This window comes from Microtus ochrogaster, chromosome 22 (genome assembly GCF_000317375.1).
Source record: "Microtus ochrogaster isolate Prairie Vole_2 chromosome 22, MicOch1.0, whole genome shotgun sequence".
Lineage (NCBI taxonomy): Eukaryota > Metazoa > Chordata > Mammalia > Rodentia > Cricetidae > Microtus > Microtus ochrogaster.
The window spans coordinates 8,773,636-8,796,597 of NC_022023.1; the positions used below are offsets into that span (position 1 = coordinate 8,773,636).

General features: G+C 43.6%; 1 protein-coding gene across 1 annotated transcript in view; it reads left to right on the forward strand.

Annotated features, from left to right (window-relative positions):
- Prcp (prolylcarboxypeptidase) overlaps positions 1-15,349 on the forward strand; it is a 47,159-nt gene extending 31,810 nt beyond the window's left edge. The window contains exons 3-9 of the mRNA XM_005357604.2: positions 1,030-1,131; positions 6,137-6,318; positions 6,643-6,800; positions 7,460-7,629; positions 10,247-10,411; positions 11,154-11,341; positions 14,624-15,349. Coding sequence (XP_005357661.1) covers positions 1,030-1,131; positions 6,137-6,318; positions 6,643-6,800; positions 7,460-7,629; positions 10,247-10,411; positions 11,154-11,341; positions 14,624-14,840 — 1,182 coding nt within the window. The 3' untranslated portion in view covers positions 14,841-15,349. The remainder of the gene's footprint in view (positions 1-1,029; positions 1,132-6,136; positions 6,319-6,642; positions 6,801-7,459; positions 7,630-10,246; positions 10,412-11,153; positions 11,342-14,623) is intronic.
- The last annotated feature ends 7,613 nt before the right edge of the window (positions 15,350-22,962 follow it).

Genomic DNA, 22,962 nt, shown 5'->3' on the forward strand with positions numbered 1-22,962 from the left:
GGGTGTGCCTGAGCTGGGTGTGCCTGAGCTGGGTGTGCAGAGGAGGGTGTGCATGAGCTGGGTGTGCCTGAGCTGGGTGTGGCAGGAGTGAGCAGCTCTGCAAAAGAGAAGCGGGGTCTTGAAAACCACAGGTATCAGGCCAACGTATCCATTATCATCACAGATAGCTCTTCTAATCCCTTAGAGACTGCTCAAAACAACCAAAGCCATTTTGAGATTCCTATACCTTGTTAGGAAATAGTAACTTATTAAACTCCAGCAGTATCAGGAATGACATGGCTTTAATCCACGCTAAACATCTAATCAGTTGATGCTGTCTGCCTGGGACGCTCTCTTAGGAAGGATCCAGAGGGCACCGTCCAGTCAAAGGGAAAGAGGCAGCAAATGATGAGAAGCCATGAGTGTGGGGACGTAAGCGAGTCCAGTGGCCCCGGGTGACTGCTCCACATGACAGCCTGCATTTCATCTTGGCTCTGCCGCCTGTGTGAACACTGAGCCTTGCGTCTCAGTGTCCGTGCCTGTAAAACCACACTGCCTGATCCCTGTTTATTGCGCTAATTAGGTGAATATTACACATAGTGGTTAGAACAGTGTCAGACACTGTGGAAGCAGGAGTTAACAGCTGATGTCAGCTAGTTTCCTAACATATATGACTAAAATCCCCAGCGAGTTTAATATGCCTATTTTTCTGCTAATTCCTTTATGTTGTCTGTGTATGTCTTTGGGGGGCAGCTTAGGTATCTTTACCTCCTTCCTAGAATATTGACATAGTGTGGTTCCAAGACTGACATACAGTATTGACTCAGGGTCAGAGGGTCAGGATAAGGAGACGTGAAGCTACTAGTACATGAATAATCTGGTCTGATTTCCTCCACTGTAGTACAATCTGATAAAACTATTGTGGATTTTTCTGTGGAACACCCGTAAACTGCACAGTTTTTTGGGGCCCTTTCTGATCTGATTTAACATCTATCTCACATGGCTTGCAAAGGTCCGAGGCACTGGCTCATGGCCTTGTGGCTCTTGCAGGGGTTCATGTGGGAAGTGGCTGAGGAGCTGAAAGCGATGCTGGTTTTCGCTGAACATCGGTACTATGGGGAATCCCTGCCCTTCGGTGAGGACTCTTTCAAGGTACGTACACACATTTTTCTGTGAAAGTCAAAGCTTTGGGGCACCCTTTTGGGTAGTGATTTGTTTAAGTTTGGAGGATGTATGCTCACAGAGTGTGAGATCACTTTAACTTGAACTTCCTGGAAACTCAATAATTGTCCTTTACCTTTCCTTGATATGGACAATTTAGGTGAAATGAAAGTTTTTCTTTCTTTCTTCCTTTTTGTGCTGAGGATCAAACCCAAGGCAGTGTGCAGAGCGAACACTCCCACCAAGCTCTGTTCTTAGTCCTCCTCCAGGGCCTTTAAAGCCATGGTGTAATTGCTGTCATATTTTATTCTAAAAAGCTCAGAATCATTCTATGTAGCTGACCGCTTTGCCTGCATTTGTCTGCGCACCATGTGGGAGCGCGGTGCCCGAGAAGCTCAGAAGTGGGCACTGTATCCCCTGGAACTGCACTTCTGCATGGCTGCACCGCAGTGTGGGTGCCGGGAGCCAAACCCAGGTCCTCTGCTAGAGCGATGGGTGCTCTTAACTGCTGAGCTATCTCTCCAGCTCCCTATTAGTTTTTTCTTGTTTGTTTTGCCTTGTCTGTGGTTTTGGGGACCTGAGCAGGCCTACCATGTAATGGCTCTACCATCAAGGTGCATCTCCAGCCCCAGTTAAAGTTCAGTCGTCCAGGCCGGCTTCAGCTAGGTCAGTCTTACTCTTATGCTACACACAGTGCAGGGAATTTTCTTTATTTTAATAGTGTCAGTAAACAATTCTGTTCCATAAAGTAGGTGCTAAGTTTCTGTTCCTGTCTCAGGAATAAAAGATATGAAAATAGATAAAGTATTTTTCAGTAACATGTAGTCAGTATATAAATGAGTTCTGTGAGGTCATGCTACCCCTGGTGTTCCTATTAGCTCTTTCTTTCTAATGAGAACTCTTGGTCTTTGGCAGGCTGCAAACTTAATGACCCAGGATATTTTCCCCTCCAGTGAATGACTTTATTTTACCCTTGTCCTTCTAACTATAGTAATTTCTCATTTCCACTATTACTAATAATAGGAATATTAGGAAACTCAGTTTTGTAACATTAGCATCCTATTAACCAAGGACCTTCTGTACTGATGACGTTTTTTTAAATTGCATTAAAATATTGTGGCGCACCATGTCCGTCTGTGCTCTATGCGCCACTGTACAGTTCGTGAGCTGGGCAAGGGACTGGAGATTGAAACACACAAAGACTCACAGACAGAGACATGAGTCATCCTTGAAACAGGAATGCCCCAAGAATGCCCCCTTTATTGTGTCCAGGGGTAACTTATATAGGGATAGCCACGTCCCAGCCAAACGCACCAGAAACCATTCCTCTGCCATTAGGAACTCCCGAGGGTCTTGTGCTCAGAGCAGCTGTAGGCACTCAGATTGGGGAAAACAAGTTGTTTACAAGAAATTCAGGATTTGGTGGTTCACAGCTCCCAATAAAATATGACAATGTTGTCTTTAAATTTTTGCATGGTACCTGATGTCTTTGATCTCATTTGATAGGGAGAAACCATCCTGGTGTAAATTGTCATCTAAAATAATTTGGGAATTGCCACATTTTAGGCTGTTTGGAAAGGAGCGTTTAACATTTTGTGTTTATAGTTGACTGAGTTTGCGTGGTGGTGAGTGCAGTGAGTAGAAAATGAGCTCACAGTGCACACGTGCTCTAAGTCAGCGGCAGAGTGCTGTGCTGTAACGTGCTGCGCTGGATGGCCAATTTTGTTCTTTAGTATTTTACATACACGTGTGGCTAGGGGAGTGAGCAGGCCCCCGAAACACGGGGACACAGTAGAGTCGTGGTGCCCGTAGCTAGCTACAATCACAACTCTATTAGCAGTGGAACCGTACCTGTTCTTGGTGTACCTTTTTTCTTTTTCTGTGCTCATGAAAGTTGTTAACAGCATAAGAGATGTTATACCTACCATATGAGAATTGAAAACAGCTGCACTCAACTATATATAGTACCATATAAAATGGAAGTGAAGTATGACAGAGAGAGGAGGTGAAGGGTCAGCTTTGGATGAGGGTTCAGGTTAATGGAGCAGGTGAAGTATGCCCGAGATAAGGAACGCCGGGACTGGGACACAGTGATAGTGGATAGTGCTAATGGGCTGAAGGTGTCAGGTAGTGAGAACTAGAATGAAGGCCAAATGGATAAATCCAACAAAGCTATACAGCCGTATCCATTATCTAGTGCCAGATAAATGAAGCGTCCTGACCTAAAAGAGTAGTAACTTTATGATTTGCGCTTGATCGTTTAGAGATAGGGTCTAGTGATATAACGCAGGCTGGTCTTGAACTCATACTCCTCTTGCTCTGTCTCTTATTTCAATACAAGTATGAGCAAACACACCAGAATGGCAGAGAACACTCATTACTGTGAGGAAGAGCTTAGTTGGGAGCTTCTGCTTCAGGGTCTCTCTAGGCTAAATGTCAGACAAAGTGGTGGCCACCTGAAGGCTTGTATCCACTCATAGCAGGTCATCAGAGGAGTGCTAAACTGCTGTGGACACCGGCAAGAGGCCGATGACCCTCACCACCTGCATTGCCCAGTGTGCCTGTGGGAGACTGTTGTGAAGTAGTTGGTAGCTTCTCTCAACACCGCAAACCAAGGTGGACGCTGAAGTGACTTCTAATGACCTACTAAGTCATTAGACTCATCACATCGACCATATTTTGTTCACTAAAACCAAATCATTAAGTGTAGCCCAAGTCCAAAGGAGTAGATTAGGTTGTATCTTTAAAAGAAAGGCCTGTGAAAAGTTTATAGATGCATTTAAATAATGCCCGTTAGCCTTCCGAGTTCGGCACTTCTTCATCTTGCAGAGGAAAATGGAACTGCACACAGAGCTAAATCATCATGGAACTTGCTGAGTGGGTTTTTGTTTACTTGGGGATCATTGTCTTCCAGGGACACTTTGTTTCCCTTCCAGCTTTATAGCTGTCTGTGATCAGCAGCTGAGCTAGTTCCCGCTGGTGCTGTAGTGAATATATCGTCTTTCTGGTAAAGAGGAGAGAGTTTATTTCGACTCAGGATCCTCTTCTCAGTTGTCCGCAGGATTTAGTTTATATTGGAATATATCTTAGATAGTTTAAATATGTCAAGACTTGAAATGAAATTATAACAGCCACATGTTAAGTTTAGTTTTGTATTCCATGACATTTATTGCTAAATGTTTCATTTCTACAACCTCAACGAGGCCTTGAGCAAATAACATCTTTGAGTGCTATTTGATGAACAAGCTTGTGAATTGTGCTGTGATGTTTGAAATGGTGACGTTTGCAGGGTAGGGCCAAGCCAGGGCTGCCTTGCCAGGGAGGTGATAGGGTAGCACTTAAGCTCCTTCAAGAGTCACATAGGGTGGGTTCACTTCCCCCATGGCCGACGGTCCTGCTGAAGGTGCTCTCTGAGGTGAAACTGGGTGAAGGGGCTGGAGAAGGGGAGGGACACATGTCTGTCAGTATCCCGAGTATTCTCCACTGTCTGGATGGCTGTGGTGATTTCCATGCACAGGAGCTCGGACCTGGGGCCCGGGCTTTCCTCAGTTAGGCTGCCGGCTCACACCTGCTCTCTGCCCTGTGTCTTTGACAGTTAGACCGGAGCTCTGAAGTCCTTTCGTCCATCCTCCCTGGCTTCTGACAGATCTTTGGGTTTAGCAGTTGTTTCAATTCTTTTTGTAGTTGCTGTGTTTGTTTGTAAACCAAACAACCAGGCTCTGTCCGGGTAGAACTGGTGGACTCCAGGCAAGAAGGACAATTAAATTTTAGGGTTGAAGACTTGGCAGCAATTTTTAACAGTTTCAGACACAGCATAGTGACAACTCTTATTGCAATTTTATTTCACTCAGAAACAAAAGTACTCAGAAACAAAAGTATCCTTCAAACCTCATAAGATTACTGACATCCATCCCTGAGACATAAGCTGAGGGCTCAAGGAACCTCCCTTTCCAGACCCTGTGGGTGCCTGTATCCTTATTCTAAACCATCACTGTTTGTTCTGGAGGACGCTGGCTGCTGGAGACAAGAGGACCACCATCCAGTTAGGAAAATGGAGACTTTTGGGGCTTGACCAATGCCTCTGTATGGTTCACAGATACGGTTCCTGTTGCCCAGGAACATCCCTAGGATGGTTCCTTTTATGATTCTTCCTCAAATGTATTATCTTGTTTACAAATAAGGAGTTCTGTAACTTAAAAATAGCTATGTATCATATTTATAGTTTACATTTCTCAACAGAATCAGAGCTGTGGTCGAAGAATCCAACTGGCTAAATGTTTAAGTAGGCCATAGTGATGTCTCTGCTCCTTAAGGTCATTGTCTTAAATGTTTAAATGTGTGTTAGGTCTTGCTTTCTGTTTTGCATTTGAAAAAAAAAAACTTTTAAAAGTAACAGAATTACATTCGATTAGAAAATATGCCATGTTCTTTCACAGACTTAGTTACTTCTCGTGGGTTGCTTTGATGTGGATTGTTGAAATAAGAGCGGCGGAGCTGCGTCCCCAGCACCCGGCCGCCCGCACGGCTAGCTTTATACCTGAAATAATTACACGGAAACTGTATTCTTTAAACACTGCCTGACCCATTAGTTCCAGCCTCTTATTGGCTAGCTCTTACATATTGATCTAACCCATTTCTATTATTCTGTGTGGCACACAAGCTGGCTTACCAGGAATGATCTTAACCTGCGTCTGTCTGGCGTGGGAGAACCATGGCGACTCACTGACTCAGCTTCTTTCTCCCAGCATCCTGTTCTGTTTTCTCCGCCTACCTAAGGGTTGGCCTATGAAATGGGCCTAGGCAGTTTCTTTATTAATAAGAAATCATTCCCACATCAGTGGATGATGTAGGATTCTAGCTCAATTGTCTGGAAATCTATTTCAAGGAATGAAAACTGTTCTGAATCAGCATTGTGCCTCGGCTGCCAATATGTACTCATTTATTCCTGATCTCTTTGTCTTTGTTCTTAAAATGAATAAATACACCACATATACAGGATTCCCAACACTTGAATTTCCTGACGTCAGAACAAGCCCTGGCTGATTTTGCAGAGTTAATCAGACACTTGAGAAGAACAATCCCAGGAGCTGGAAATCAACCTGTCATTGCCATTGGGGGCTCTTATGGTGGCATGCTCGCAGCCTGGTTCAGAATGAAATATCCTCACTCAGTAGTTGGGTAAGTGCATTTATGCTGGACACAGTTAACGATCTAGAAACAATTAGAGGATTGTAAAGCTCCATGCTGTGCGGTGTATGGACGTTTTTGGTTTCGTTCTCATTAGCAATAGTATTATGGATTTGGTTCCTAGCACCTGTGTCAGGTGGCTCGCCTGTAACTCAAGTTCCAGCTGACCTAACCTCTTCTCTCGTCTCCAGGGACTTGCACACATGTGACACAAACACATGTGTACACACATTTGAGAAAGCAAAATTAATAAACAAAGAATGAGTAGGCGAATTACATTTCTCTCTTTCTCCTCTCGTTTCCTCTATCATTAAGAGCTCTTGCAGCTTCTGCTCCTATCTGGCAGTTTGAGGATTTGGTTCCCTGTGGTATATTTATGAAGATTGTAACTGAAGATTTTAGGAAAAGTGGTCCACACTGTGCAGAGAGCATCCGCAGATCCTGGGGTGCCATTAACCGACTCTCCAGTACAGGTACGCTTTCATTAAGAGAGTGAATTTGCAGTTTGTCTGTTTTTCTTTACCCTTTAACAATCCATGTGGCCACTGGGTGGCGGTGCAGGCCTTTTAATCCCAGCACTCGGGAGGCAGAGGCAGAGGCAGGCAGATCTCTGTGAGTTTGAAGCCAGCCTGGCCTACAGAGCGAGTTCCAGGACAGCCAGGGCTATACCAAGAAATCTTTTTTCAGATACGCACCCTTTTGGTGGTCATATATCAGATGTCTTGCATATCAGATATATGTATTACAATTCATAACAGTAGCAAAATTACAGTTATAAAGTAGGAACAAAATAATTTTATGGTTAGGGATCACCATAATATGAGGAACTGTATTAAAAGGTCTCAGCATCAGGAAGGTTGAAACCACTGTTCTAATAATTAAGTGTATCTATTTGCTTAATTTTATTGTAGTTTATGCATTTTTTAGTATTCTTATTTATTTTAGTAGTATCTTAAAAAGGGAAATATTAGTTTTGGTAAATTTTATGAGTATATCTAATTGTCCTAAAATATTTTGTTGAAGATTGGAAAATTTCTTGGAAAAGTCATGTAGAAACTGTGTTTTCTGTAATACCAAGTAGAGAATACATGATTGGTTGATCTGCAGATTAGCAATGCCCTTCTATCTTCAGGTGGTGGTCTCCAATGGCTCACAAAAGCCCTTCACCTCTGTAGCCCCTTGGCTTCTGAGGACATCTCATATTTAAAAGAATGGATCTCTGAGACCTGGTTGAACCTGGCCATGGTGGACTACCCTTATGAAGCCAACTTTCTACAGCCCTTGCCTGCTTGGCCTATCAAGGTAATGGGAAAGTATCTTCTATTTTTTTATATAAAATATTTTTTCTCTCTCTTTTTTTTTTTTTGATGTGCAGGCATTGACTTTCAACATCAGGAAAAATTCCACCTAGAGACTCTGTGAAATTAATGCTTGTGGGAGGGAATCCTGGGTTCTACAGCTTTCTGATTATTTGATCTTACGCATGTCAGCTGTCTTCTGACCCCAGTTTTCTCACTCGAGAACTGGAGATAAATCTCATCAGTTACGGCATTATAGGAATAAGAAATAGGACCAATAGTTGGGGTGCTAATGGAATAACTTCTGTGTGTCAAATTCTGGGCTGTACTTTGATATATAATGTGTCCGTCTTTGTGATATATGTTTCATGCCTAGATCTGCATAATACATTAGCTGAGCTGAACAAGTGGCAGCTTTTGTCACTGTTCTGAGTCAGTGGACCATTAAAGGCATCTAAATGCCACACTTACAGTAAAGGATGATCCACATGCCAAACAGCAGCATGCAAGAGAATCTCCTGGCTTGCTGGTGGCGAGGGAGTGGCCTGGAGCTGCTGCTTACCTCTCTGTGATCCTAGACAAGGGGCTTCTTCCCCAGAGCTCCCTGTCTTCCTCTGTGCAATAGCACAAAAGTAAATGCGCGGAGTTCTGCTGCAGACTCTGCAAATTGTTAGATTTTGGGACATCCACGAGTAGTAAATTATGATGATTTTATGTTCTTTTTCCAGTGTGAAAACATACCACACTCATTTTTCGATCTTTCACAATGCTAAAGTTCTTTTCATGGTAAAAGTATTTATTACATATGCTCAACTTAAACATTCTTTTGTTAAGAATGTCTTTCTTAATTTTAAAACCAAAGCCTGGCTGAATTCATGGTTAAGGTTTGAGGAAATAATTGATGGTATTTCCATGGTGTACAGTATTGGAAATGAAACTAGAATTAGTTATGTGAGCACCGGGTTTCAAAAGTACCAACTCCCCACCTCCCACCTTCAGTACAGATCCACCCATGGACCGTTCACGTGCTGAACTATACGGCTGATCCTCTTTCTACTTCCTGTTTTGAGACATGGCCTGGTCTTGAAGTCACTCTGTTGTCCAGACAGGCCTCCCCAGCACTGGATGACAAACTTGTGTCACCACAGGTTCACATGTACTTTTAAAAGTCTCTTTATTAAAACCTTGTAATTAATAGGAAACATCTATTTCCTCTGTATATTTCATATACAGTGTTTCCAACAAAAACCAGGTAAAATAAATATCATTTTTGGTGTCAGCTCAATTGTCACTTTTTAAGTATTAATGGCCATTTGTCTTCCTCTCTACCTCTCTTTCTCTCTCCTTTCTTTTTTCTTTTCTTCCCCTTTATATATTTCTTTGCTTTAGTATAAATGAAAGAGTTTTGTTTTATTTTACCAGCTTAATTTGAAAGTTTTAAATCTACAGAACACTGGCAAAAATAGTTCCATAAAAGTTGATATGCCTTCATCAGGACTAAGCAACTATTAACGTTTTCAGTATTTTTATTCTATTTTTTATTTTTGAGCCTATAATATATCATTTCCCTCTTTTCCTCTCCTCCCTTCAACTTCTCCCATGTATTGCCTTCTTTGCTCTCTCTCAAATTCGTGGCCTCCTTTTCTTCACTTGCTGTGTGTGTGTTCCCAAATATATAAACATGATGTTTTCAAGGCTGACCTTTTCATTTTGGACAACCAACCGGCATGCTTTCCCTGGGAAGACTATTTTTCTTGCTCTCAGTATTTGCTTTTCCATCCTTCCTTGTGACATATAAATACACACACACACACGCACACACACACACACACACACACACATTTGCATCTCTTCTTTTGAAATATGTTAGTCTCACAGCTTGTGACTAAGTAGCTGACAAGAAGCAACTCAAGTAGGGAGGACTGTATTTCCACTGAAGTAAGGAGGACTGTATTTCCACTCAGGTAGGGAGGACTGTATTTCCACTCAGGTATGGGAGGACTGTATTTCCACTCAGGTAGGGAGGACTGTATTTCCATTCAGGTAGGGAGGACTGTATTTCCACTCCTCTTATACATATAAAGATGTATAAGAATCTTTATATAAAAATATATAAGAATTTTTAATATTCCATAAGATTGAATTTGAAGCCTAGAAGATGGTACTTTAGGAGCAGATTTCATGGGTGGTAAGAACACTGTATTTGTTAGATGGAATAGTCCATAAATTTATGTCAAGTTTATCTAGTCTGTGGTGTAATTGAACTCTGAGACTTCTCTAGTACTTTTTAGTTTGGACAACCTATCTAAAGACAAGGGGGAAGGAGAGGTCTAAAGAGATGGCTCTCTGGTTAAGAATGTGTACTGTTACATCAACCATTCAAGATGGAGAAATAGACTTTGTTACTAATTACCATAAAACTGAAAATGGCAAGACTATTGTAGAATGGGGTGTAAAGTTAAAAATTATTTAGGGTGAGTGCATGAATAGCAAATGAGTGAGATGAAGAGGAAATATCTCAATTTTGTCATAAAACATTGATAAACATCTTAACGTGTTGCCGAACAATTTCTACCTTCGAAGAATAACTAATTTTTTATTCATATCTGACTCTTCCTTAGGTAGTGTGCCAGTACTTGAAAAATCCTAATGTATCAGATACAGTGCTACTGCAGAATATTTTCCAAGCTCTGAATATATATTATAATTATTCAGGCCAAGCGCAATGCCTGAATATTTCACAAACAGCCACCAGCAGTCTAGGCTCCTTGGGCTGGAGCTATCAGGTGAGCATCATAATTTCCCTGAGCTCAATTGGCTCTTTACTGGTTCTATTGCACTGTCATATAAACCAGTCATTGTGCTACCTAACTCGCATCCAAGCCTGGCCACTGTGAAGATGCAACATGACTCTCTCCCTCCTTCTTCAATCTTTCCCCCCTTTCTTCCTATATTTAATCATCAGTGAATATATAATGCATGGCTATCATTGATCATAATCTCTTATGTTTCAAACATATAAAAATAAATAATTGTGATTTTTTTTTTTACTGTAAAATATAGCCTGATGAGAAAGATAAAATAACACTCTAATAGACCTTGACAAGCCCTGAAAAGGAGGCACTGCGAGGCTGTATGAAGGAAGGGTAGTCTAACTTGACTCTGAGTCTCCATTCTGTGACCTGCACAGTAAGACTGCCAGGGTTGTCTCAAGGGCTAAATATGATTAAAGACATGAAGGAAGGGTTTTTGCAAAGAAACAAAGAAAGAAATGAAGGGAAAAAAGGAAGAAAGGCAGAAATGAAGGAAGGAAGGAAGAAAAAACAGTGCTAACTTCTGTGACAACTCAACCATGTCTTTCTAGAGAAATAAGGGGTTGTGTGACAGGGAAGTTGAGGGTGGGTTGAGGCTGAAGCTGGATTGCAGGTTCAGACCCTAGCTCTACGACATAGAAGCTGAATAAATTTGCATAATTTGTCTCTTTTCACCTCACATTCCCTTTGTTTCCTTTCCGGCTTTGCTTTTCAGTCCTGCACAGAAATGGTCATGCCCTTTTGTGCTAACGGTGTTGATGACATGTTTGAAACGTATCAGTGGGACTTGGAGAAGTTTTCCGATGACTGTTTTAGCCAGTGGGGTGTGAAACCACGGCCTCATTGGATAACTACCTTGTATGGTGGCAAAAACATCAGTTCACATTCGAACATCATTTTCAGGTGAGCTTGTTGGTTGGTGGAGACACTTGCAGAATGGCCAAGAACATTTACGTAAGAAAGTGCTCGGTAATAAAGTAACAATACAGTAGTGTTGCCATTCTCCTTTGCTATGGAGCACCAGACACAGGGTGGGCACTCAGTAAGCATTGGTTGGGTAGCTGAGACAGTCATAAAAAGTAGCTGTTATAGTCCTACCTTGGCAGTTCTTTTCACTGTTTTCTTAGGAGGATTTGGGTTTTCTAAAACCCATGGATTATTTCTCCAATGGTGATTCTCAGTTATTTAAGTATAAATTCAGAAGAGACCCCATGAAGAACTGCTTAACTAACATCATTTCCCAGGCAAATTAATTATGGCTGGTGATTATGTGAGGATTTTACCCAGGTATCTAGAGTCCCTTGGGAAAAGAGTCTCTATCCTGAGATTTCCCAGAGGCTGGGGTAGCTTTCATTGATCTGAACTGAGAAATTCAAGTCCGCGTGCAGAGGAGGTCTCTGGGCAACTCCAAACACTGTTGCTAAGTGACCAGGTGCTGCAGATGACCTTTCAAAGCAGATGCACTTTGCTCTTCACCTGGCTGCAGCGACTTTTTGTTTTGCAAATGCTGGAGCTTTTCCCGACTGGTTGTGCGTATTAATTGGAAAATGAAAAAAAGAAATTTGTATACTTAAGAGAATCCATCTCATGTGTGGTTTATGTACATTTATACTGTAGAGGAATATATGAGTTCTTTTGGGCATAGGAGTTTTCCTCTTTGCTTTGTAATAAAACAAACAAAAGTATATATTTAGAGTAATTTTTCCCTAGAATTCTACATTAAGTAGCAATTAAAATACTGCTTTTTTTCTTAAAGGAGAAATACATAATAATAGGGCAGGGAATTTAAAATTGTATTTCAAATGCAGATATATTCAATATACCTGAATATTTATTTATACATTTGCCTAGAAAGAGTTGGTTGATGGGAATTAGAGATGGTTCAGTGTGGAAAATGTTTCCTGTACAAACCAGAGGACCTGAATTTGGATCCTCAGCACCATGTAAAAGCTGGCGTAGTGGTACATGCCTGTACCTTAGTTATTGTGGGGTAGGTTGGTATAGCACAGATCTCTAGTTAGCCAGTCTAGGCAAGATAGTGAGCTTCAGGTTTAGCCTGAGAGCCTGTCTCAAGAGTAAAGAGAGAGACAGAAGATGACACTGAACACTGACTTCTGGCCTCTGCACACACACAGGCTCCTGCTCCCCCACCACATTCTTACATACCTGCACCTACCACAACACACATATACACATGTTCATTGAATTAATACTTTGATTGATTTTCTGAGAAATACTTCACATCTATTTTTTATTATTATTTTATTCATTGGTGATATTAATGCTTCTCATCCTTGTATAATATGATAGTAATTATAGCGATTTGGTGTTTGTTAGTGTTTTGTACTTTGTGCTATATGTAGTATACACATATGCCACACGTGTTATTTAGTTTGGGACAATTGATCTTGTAAAAAAAATTTCCTTTTCTATGGTACAGTGAGAATTGAGGTTCTCCTAGGTTCTTACTGAAATTCTGCAGGTAGTAAGGGTGTAAGTCTCGTATTTGCAGACTTGGCTCATTGTTCTTCTCACCGCTACGCACAGCTAACGGCATGCAAGTGCATGGATGCATGTGCACACATGAGGATGCAAGGGTGGGGAGGGGGTGAGTATGGAAGAAGTGAAAAAGAAAACCACTAAAGACCTTTCAAAAAAGCTCTGTGCTTACACATACACAAACACACACACAAAAGAGAGTTTCCCTATGATTGGGCAACAATGCCCCTGCTAGACATCAAAGTCTAACTAATAAAAAGCCCAGTGGCAGGAATTAGTTGATTATTTTGGAGTTGCAGGTGATGTTCTAAAGAGCCCCCAAACCAGCAGGCTATCGCCATTGCCCTTGGTTACCCTGAAGAACTCGGTAGTCAGACACCACGTACTTGAGTCATAGAACACGGCAAAGTCAAGCAGGATTCATAACGCTGGACGGTGTTATACGAGCTGCAGGAGGAAGAAAGCAATCGTCAGTCATACAGCTACGAACCCTGTGAGCTGCAGTAACGACGGGGTAGGCGAAGACATGCCCAGTGGTGCAGTAGTGGCACAAACATCATGGGAGCTACCAGCCACTTTCTCATTGGATTTAAGGCCAGCTCCACAAGGTGAAACCCATGCCCAGCACCTTTATCAGCTAAGAACATGTATTAGACACATCATACACCCTAAGGAAGGACTGCCTACTGCTGTGCTGCTAAGTGGACATCGTATCAAACTAGCTTCTGATGACTTGTCATGTCCTTATACCCACAGACTAACGTATCCCTCAACTCTTATCTAAGTATATTCCTTTTAATAGGAAAACGTCTTATGCTCTCGTATTTGGAAGGATAGCACTCATCTGGTTCTTTGAGACAAGGCTTCATGTAGTCCAGACTGACGTTGAACTCATGTAGCTAAGGAAGACATTGAACTCCTGACTCTCCTTCCTCCATCCTTGCTGGGTTTGCTGACATATGCAGCCATTCCCGGCAGTAACATTTTCACGGTAGTATTTTAAAGGAATCTCTTTGAATCCCTCCACCAGCTTACCCCATTGCTGTCCTTAGTAGCTACTAAAAGCCAGACAGAAAAACACCCACTGGGATCTACGTACACAGGTGACAACCACAGTGTGGAAGTTCAGGAGTCGTGTTCATATTTCTCTAGAAACGTGGCACCTCTGAACTCTGCACAGTGAAGGTCAGGGAGGACAGGCAAGGAGAGGGCGGGTGTTTATGAGCTGATAACCTTTATTAGGACCACAGCGGGGAAAGTGATAGTCTCAGAAAATTTTCCAAATGGTTTATTCAAGTGGCCTAACAAGACATGAAAAGATGATCAGTATCAGCTGGGCCTGTGCGTGAAGACCAAGACCACGGCGAAGACTGACTTGTAGCCTAGTGGTCAAGCTCTCCTCTAATCCCACCTCCATCCACAGTGACAAAGAATCCAAATCCTGGGTTGCTAACGGGACTATTAAATGGTGAAGCTACTTTGGGAAACTTTTTGGCAGTTCATGAGGAAGTTAAGTGGTATCACATATCTCGGAAATTCCATTTCTAGATATACGCAGGGGAAATTAACATGCGCATGTCCACGAAGCCTTGAGAGTGATAGCGTTCACATGTGCAATGCTCGTGAGGTCCGAAAGGTGGAGACAATATAAAGGCATATTGATTTTCTCCTTCCCCTTGTTTGCAGCAACGGTGACTTAGACCCGTGGTCAGGAGGTGGAGTAACCAAAGACATCACAGATACCCTGGTGGCGATCAATATCCCCGGAGGGGCCCATCACTTAGATCTTCGAGCCAGCACCGCCTTCGATCCTTCCACTGTGCTGTTATCGCGCTCATTGGAAGTTAAACACATGAAGAAATGGATCGCAGATTTCTATCAAAATGCCAGACGGCAGTCCTGAGCAACTTTAAGAGAAAATAACTTTTTGTTTTCTTCTTTTATGTTTGCTCCACCCACATTCCCTCTCACTGTGGTTTCCTGTATATAATTGGTTTCTCTCCCTTGTTGTATCTGTTGGGCTAAGGCTGAGACGGAAGAGAGTGACAGGGTGCGCACAGCCATCCCACCCAGGTGACTGCTCCTCATTCATTTCTTTGTGTCACTCCCCAGGAAGAACGTCATCATGGCGGCTCTCCTCCATCAGAACTGGCATGGTTCCTGACTGTCTTTCAGCAGAGGGAGAGCCACTTTTCTCACAAGTGGGGACGTGTCCTTGGTTTTGAGGTGGTCGTCTCTCTGGCCCGTTGTGAGCCCCCATTCCTGGCACCAAAGGAAAAGCAGAAGCTGGGCTAGAAATGCTGCCACTGCAGCTGGTGGGCTGTGTGGTGCCAATCCAGGAAACGGGGCGGCTTCCTGTGAGCTCCATGGCGGCCTTTGAACTGCGCTGCAATAAAGACCAAGGCAGACCTACCTGTGTGTTGCTCCATCTCCTTCGCTGTGGGGAAGGCAGAGTGCCTGGGCCTGCTGCCTTTGCAAAGTCCTTTCTTTTTCTCTTCCCCCCCCTCCCCCCTTGGCAGCTTTCTTTAGTTCTGGATATTTGCCACCGTGGTACTGCCAGGAAGAAATCTGGCTTCTCCTGCTCCATTGCTCTTTGTTTCTAAGGTCAGTTTTGTGGTGACTGGCTAAATTCTGTCAGTTTAGGAAATGTGCTGTTTTTTACTTTAAAACTGCACAAATTCTGTTAATAAAAATCCCTTAAAAATTGGCAAATCAGCTATTGAGAAAATAGAATGTACTGTTTATTTCATGAAGGAATTTCACGTTCTAGTCATTGTTACTACTCTCATGAAAGCCTTAAGTGTCAGGACACCGAGCAGCAGGTGCGTGGGGACTTTCCCGTGTGGCTTCCAGGCGATAGGCAGAGTAATGTACATAGGTGGCCTATGTGACACTAACAAATGATGGACCCTTCCCGTTTCCAGGGGAGTGGAACTTCCAAGCGGTTCCGAGGCCTTCCAAAGGGTTTTTCTAGGATAGAAAATAAGGCTGAGTCCAGACCTTTCAGGGACACAGAGACTGACAGTCTCGTCTCTGCTGAAAGAGCTTCTCTTATTATTATTATTATTTTCTTATTATTTTCTCAGTCATGTTCTTACCATTTCTTGATTTTTAAAAAATATTCTCAGACCTTCAACAAGGTCTTATTTTATTATTCCATTTTTATTTTTGAGATTATAATACAATCACAACATTCCTCTTTTGCTTTTCTTCCCTCCAAGCCCTCCTATATACCCTCCCTGCTCTCTCTTAAGCTCAAGCTCTCTTTTAATTGATTGTTATTGTATACATGTATGTATACACATATATATTCCTAAGTGCCGACTGCACAGTCTGTGTCATGTTACTGTATGAATGGCTTCGGGATTGGCCGTTTTGTATGAGTAACCAGTTGATATGTTTTTCCCTGGGGAAGGCTGTCTCTCCATCTCTCCACTTTCCTTAGTTTTCTGAAGTTCTTTGCATAGGATGAGGCCTTATGGGATTTTCCCATCCAATTTGGTGTCGTCATTGCTTAGCTCACGCTTAGGATTGAACAAGGTCTAGTGGAGGATATCATTACTTTTATTTTGGGATTTTAGGTGGTTTTCCACAAAATCTCTTTACTAATTTGCAAGCTTTAAGATACTTTGGCGTTTGAAATTGAAGTTTTTGAAGAAATACATTGCAAAAGAATTTATGCAAGTGTAATTTTGTTTTACTTCTGTATATTTTATGTATATAACAACAGTCTTAACCTATATTGACCTTATTTAAATGTTCTTAAGTTAATTTTAAATTGAAAGAGAATCAGAATATAAAATAAGCCCTATTAAATCTTTATCCTAGGGTGGCAGATCTGCTTGTAACCCCTGGTAACTAAGAACCTCAGGCAGGAAGATAACTTCTGCCCAGGAATTCAAAACCATTACGAACAACAAAGCGAGACCCCACTGTAGAAACAAACAGACAAAAATATTTAAATTGTCCTTATATTTGATAACGCGATTACTTTAACACATAGGAAATGGGAGTTGTACAAAAGTTGAGTGCCTTATTTGTCTAAAATTGGAGTGACTTTTTTTTTTATATCTTTTGTTACCTTAATTACCTAGATTCAGTTGGAATAAATACATTTAGAGAACTTAGGGGTGTCTGTGGAGCCGAGAGGTGATAGCCCTGGCCGCAGAGCGAGTGAGCAGCAGTTGTATAATTCCGGCGTGAGCTGTTCTGCTCTCCCTTGTTTCCCTGCAGCACCACTGCTTACCCTCCCGCCCCAGCCTCTGCAGCACCACTGCTTACCCTCCCGCCCCAGCCTCTGCAGCACTCTCTGCTTTTGTCCATTGACGTCACACTGAGGGAGTTCCCAGTCTTCCCAGTGCCCAGGAATGGCTATGTAGCCGCTGGCCATTTGCAAAGTCATTTCTACCTTGGTCTTTCTTCTCTCCTCTCTCCTCCCGCTCCCCTTTCCCTCTCTCGGAATAAGGGAAACATGAGAATATAAATCCCTTTTGTTTGTCCTGGTGCTTGATGAAATACGCACCCTCCCTGGGTGGCATAAGCGGTTTAGGTACCTTCTATAAAAGGAATCTCTTAAGGACAAAGCTAACGTGATTATCCGAGTGTGAGAGCCACAGTCAAGGCTTAAAGGAAATCTGTTAGAATAGCTGAATGTATCTGCTTAATCCCCTCTCCAGTGTGGCTGAACAATGCTCCCGAAGCTATTGGTCCTTCTGTCTTCTAGTAAAGGCCTGTCTCCAGAGGAAGGGGCTGTTGGCAGCTTTTGGTAGCCCTGTGTTTCACCTTCTCAGCTGCACAGCAACACAGGAGAGGTCTGGAGAGGCCCGCAGCATCGATGGACAGATACCTGTCTCTTTTGGGTACCGTGAGCAGAGCACATGGTCCAGGGCCGGCCTTTTCCTGGCCTTCCCTGGAAGTGAGGGCTGTGGTCACCAGGAGGAATGGCATTTGGAGAGCACCATTCTCAGTAGCGGGTGACAGAGCATTTGCAGACATTTAAATTCTCACACCTGAGTTGGGAGAAAGGCTGAGCCGCTTACTCCCTGTCAGGGCAGATGAGGAAGGGGAGCATGAGGAGGGGAAAAGTGAGAGGGAGGTGAACTAGGCAAACTGTCTGTGAGGGGCCACAGTTAAATGTCAGCTCTCTCATTCATAAGCTAGAGGTAAAACCTGTCCCAGGAGGTGATTTTGAGAATGAAAATGGGGAATTGACCATGGAGGTATAGTGGTTCATCTGTGTCATTTACGTGTGACATCTATGCTTTTTATTTCATTTCAAATTGCAAATTCTTTTTCTAGAAGTGTGCTCCCTTTCTACATGTGTAATTTAACGCAGCGATGCTTTTTCTGGGTGCTCATACACTGCACAGAATACACAGATCTGGGAAATAGGCTGGAATAACTGAAGTTTAACAGGCTCACAGTCTTGTCAGGAGGAGGCAGGGAGGTCGTGATGGGAAGAGATAGAGGTTATAAATAGGTTCAACAGCATGGATGTCCATTTACCAAAGATGACCTGGCTATAGATGCTGCTGAGTACCAGATCTGTCAACAGAGAGAGCAACACTGAACCCCCAACAAGGCACCCAAGACTGCCTCAACTCCGTTATGGTGTTCCAGGCAGCATTGTTTCTGACTAAGGAATTGACACTTCATAGCCAAAGAAGTGTGGCAGTGGTCTCATGCGCATGGGACCTACCCATCTCACCTTAATCCTTATAGCTCTGAAGCAATGGCTTGATAGAACAGCGGAATGGTTTCACAGTGACGGTTACAGTGCCAATTGGATGCCAGTAATCTAGAGGACTAGGGAAGATTCTCCAGAAGGCAGTGTATTCTTGGGATTGGAACCCAACATAATGTACCATTTCCCCCATCACCAGGACTGTGTGTCCATAAACCAAGGGGTGGAAATTGGAATGAAGAGGTAAAAATAACCGCCAGTTAGCTAAATTTTGTTTCTTGTTGCTACGACCTTATGTTTTCATGGCTTAGAAACATTGTTTTTGGAGTAGGGAGTGTTTCTACCAGGAGGCACAACCAAAATTCCATTGACCTGAAAACTAAAGTCACCCACCCCACAGATAACCGTGAACTCCCGGGGCTCTGAATCAACATGCTAACAAAGGAGTTACAGTGTTAGCAGGAGCGGTTGGTTCAGGCTGTAAAGAGAAACTCAGACTGCCTCCCCACCAGTGGAGGTGAGGAAGGTACGTCTGTGGTCCAGGAGATCTTCTATTTCATCTCTTGGTGTTACGATGTCCTGTGATTAAGGTCAGTGGGAAATCACAGCAGTCCAATCCAGGCAACGTGATAATTATTCCAGATTCTTGACAAGTGAAGGTTTGAGATGCTTGCTGAGGGCAGCAGGGTAGATCTGTCAAATTGGCGTAGACAGAATCTGAGGGATGTTCTTCCCCTGTTCCTTCTGGGGAGGGCAACTCTGGACCAGGTACTGTGCTAGAGGAAGAGGCCAGAAGTGGGGAGAACTGTCTTAGAGGGGAGGGCCTGAGGGATTGAGGGCAGTCAAAATGAGGAAAAGGCAGAGAAGCAGGCGCCATTAGGAAGGAAGGAGGGGGCACTGTTGGAAGAGGGATCTGCCATCTTTGGTGCACGGAAGACCCAGTTACTTCAGAAAGGATGGGTTGTGCCTGCAATGAGGCAGAGGACCATGGAACCGGTTAGGCGGGCATAACGGGAGGTGTAGAGCCTGAACAGCCTGCAGGAGGGCGGAGCGATCTGTCTAGCTCCAGTCTTTACTTCCCGCGAGCCACAAAGCTGAGGCCCTTTCACTTTTTTTTTAACCTGCTTCCTCTTTTGTGAGTAGAAATGACGGTCATGCGTGGTGCACACGGTTGTTACAGGTGGTTGAGTGAGCGGAGGTTAAAAATGCTACCACGTCCAGTGATGGTCGCCAGTGAATTGCCTTAGAGTCTTTATTGGTGCCCTTATGTAGGATTTGCTGAGAATAGAGCTGTTGCAATGGGGCTGCTGCCGTGCTAGCAGCTTGGCAGGGACAATGAGGCAATCCTAAAGCCTGACCTGATGGAGCAGTGGGCTTCCGGAAGCCCGAGATAAGATAACGGTGGTGCGAGGCCAGGCTACTGCGTAAGGGCTGACTCAGAATACCGCCAAAGGGAAGGGGGGCTGGAAGGAGGACAGATGGGCCAGAGGGAACCGAGCTGCCTGGTTTTGGGTTTCTCAAGGGAGCCTGCAGCCTGGAGCTGTGGGCTGGGCAGGCGCGCGCTTCTGCCGGTGGCCTTCTCTCTCTGCCACCCGCCCTGCCGGCCAGCCTGAGCCATGGGCGGCCTGGCTTTCCTGCTCCTGCCTTTCCTGGCACCTGTGGCCACCGCAGCCGTCAATCCAGCCCTGAGTGCCCTCGCCAACCTAAACTTGCAAATCGTCCCCACATTCCAACCTAATGAGGCCAATAACTACTCAGTGTTTTACTTCGAACAGAAGGTAATAGGGGTTGGGAACTCAAGGTCCCAGATCCCAGCTATTAGATCTTCTATCCTCGGAGGTTAGACACCAGTACACACCCCGAAACCCAGACTTCTTAATGCCTAGGACCTGTTCAGTCTTTCGCTCACCGTTTACAGAAACCAGGCATTCAAATTTCTCCTTCCATGACCACTTACTTAATATCGCCCCTCCCCCACCAACGGAAATGTATTCTCTTCCAGTTCTGGAGGTCAGGCCCCCAGCACTTTAGATTTTTGCTTATCTGTAGCTGACTGGCTACCACTAACCCTGCCTGCGCCCTGCCAAGGGCCTCCACCGGAACTCCCTTTACTTTCTCCAAATTCAAACCGCTGAGGGTCAGCTCTGGCCCCTAGCTTAGCATGGCAATCACCCTTTGTCCCGTGGCAGCCCCTAAACATGAATTCCAATGTCTTTACCTTTGAGTTAATGCAGAATATTAATCAAATCTGGAGTGCCAGCCTGTCGTCTTTGTGTCAGGCCAAAGTTGGTCTTCTGGGCGTTTAGGAAGTGTTGAACAGGGCCGGTTTCCTTCTAAGGCTGAACACGTACAGCCTGGGCTCATAGCGGGGGCTGAAGGTCTGTGACCAGATCTGACGTGGGTGAGTTCCGGGTTTTACAAAAAGCTTTCTGGAAGCTTCGTGCTTGTCTTCAGGCATGGAGCATCGTCCCACAAGTCTGGATGGAAGAGGACCTCAGGACCTGTGACCAGGAGTCCTAGCGAGTTAGCATTTCTAGGAGTGAGAACAGAGAAAGGCATGCACGTGGAAGACAGTGGGATTAGAAAGTGCCAGACTCTGCTCGTGAAGAAGCAGGTCACGAATCCTACTCTGCTAACGCTGTAACCTTGGACAAGACAACTCACAGTTCCTGAGCCTCCTTCCCTCCGTGCTGTGGTGGTCAATGTTGGTTAAATAAGAGCTGATGTGTTTCTTAGCAGAGGAAGTTTAGATATCTTAAATAGGCCTTTACCAATGAATGGTTACAGACCTGTGTTAAGTTTGGGTTGGAATGAAGGCATGCCATGGCTTTCCAGAATGATTTATGGGAAATGACTGGGGGCAGGGGAGAAGGTTAGTTTGAAACAGGGTTTCTCTGTGTAACTCTGGAGCCTGTCCTGGACCTCTCTCTGCAACCCAGGCTGGCCTCGAACCCACAGAGATCCGCCTGCCTCTGCCTCCCAAGTGCTGGGATTAAAGGTGAGCCCACCACCAGCCGCGGGGAAATGATTTTTAATCAAATACTTTGGACTGGTGAAGGAGAGGAAATATTCTAATTTTAGCAGAGGTACCAAGAAACGGAAGTCCTCTCTTGGGACAACTGCTTCAATCCTTTAGACAACATAGTTTCTGACTTTGTAAAACCCCAGTGTGTTTTATACATTGCTGAGGAAATGGAGGACTTTTGGGTGGAGCCAGCCCCAAGGGACCGCAGCTGGGTACGTGGTGAGGGTTTTAGGGGGGACACAGAGCCCCTTCTCCCTCTGGCCTCTTCTCAGCAGGAGCATTCTGTGTTTATTTGTTTTACGGGCGTGGGGTTGTCTGTTCCTTTGGCATCCTATTGCTAAAAGTCAAACTGAGAGAAGACTGTTGGAACAGATACAGACCAAAGTCCCCTCGAGAATCATGAAAAGAAGCTGTAAGAAGAGAACGGAAAGGGAGAATCCATTTCTGCTGCTATTTCTTCACCGTAGCTTCCTTGGCCGCCCTTCACTCTTTAGAAATGTATTTAATACTCTTATCAGTTTCCATTTTGGGTGGTTTTGCAAAATCTGTTTGGCTCGACTCAGCAATTTTTACCTACAGGTTTGGATTTAGTTTATATTTCATATGTCTATTTATTATCACAGAGGAAATTTTCTTAAACTAGCTGACTGAGGTTTGCTACATTTTTAAGAAAAGCTCCTATCCATGTATTTATTGCATCCCCACAGTAGCGGTCTCTTTATGGTCTCCATATTTTTAAGCAGAACTGCTATGGCGTTAAAAAAATTAACTCTATGTTAATCTCTTTAATAGAACTCCTGAAATACATTTATGTTATCTCTTTACTACTCCACCCCTTTGGGGCAGCTCCGGTGATTAAACTCAGGCATTGTGCAGGCTAGGAAAGTGTGTTTAGCTAGCTCCAATTGTCTAATTGTCTTGGCTTCCCCACAAAGTGTGTGCTCAAACTTTAGCCCTTTCTGTCTCCCAGTCCTGGTTCCATTTGGGTGCTGAAATTAAAGGCAGGGTAACTGCTTTTCTTAACTGTTTTATGCCATCTAATATCATTATTCTATAATTATAATATTATATAATTTTCATTATAGTTAGAGTTTGCTTTCTGTCTAAGGTTTCTTTGCCTGTCATTACATCTGTCCAGGGAACAGAACACGTAGAGGAGGGAATATTAAAAGGTCAAGTTTAGCCTTAGCTACAAAATGAGTTTAAGGACAGCTTGAACATAATATATCATTAGATATATATCTCAATAAAATGAAGGCAACATGTGACCTAATAAATGCTATAGCTCACCTTATACTAAGCTAGAAACAAACAAAC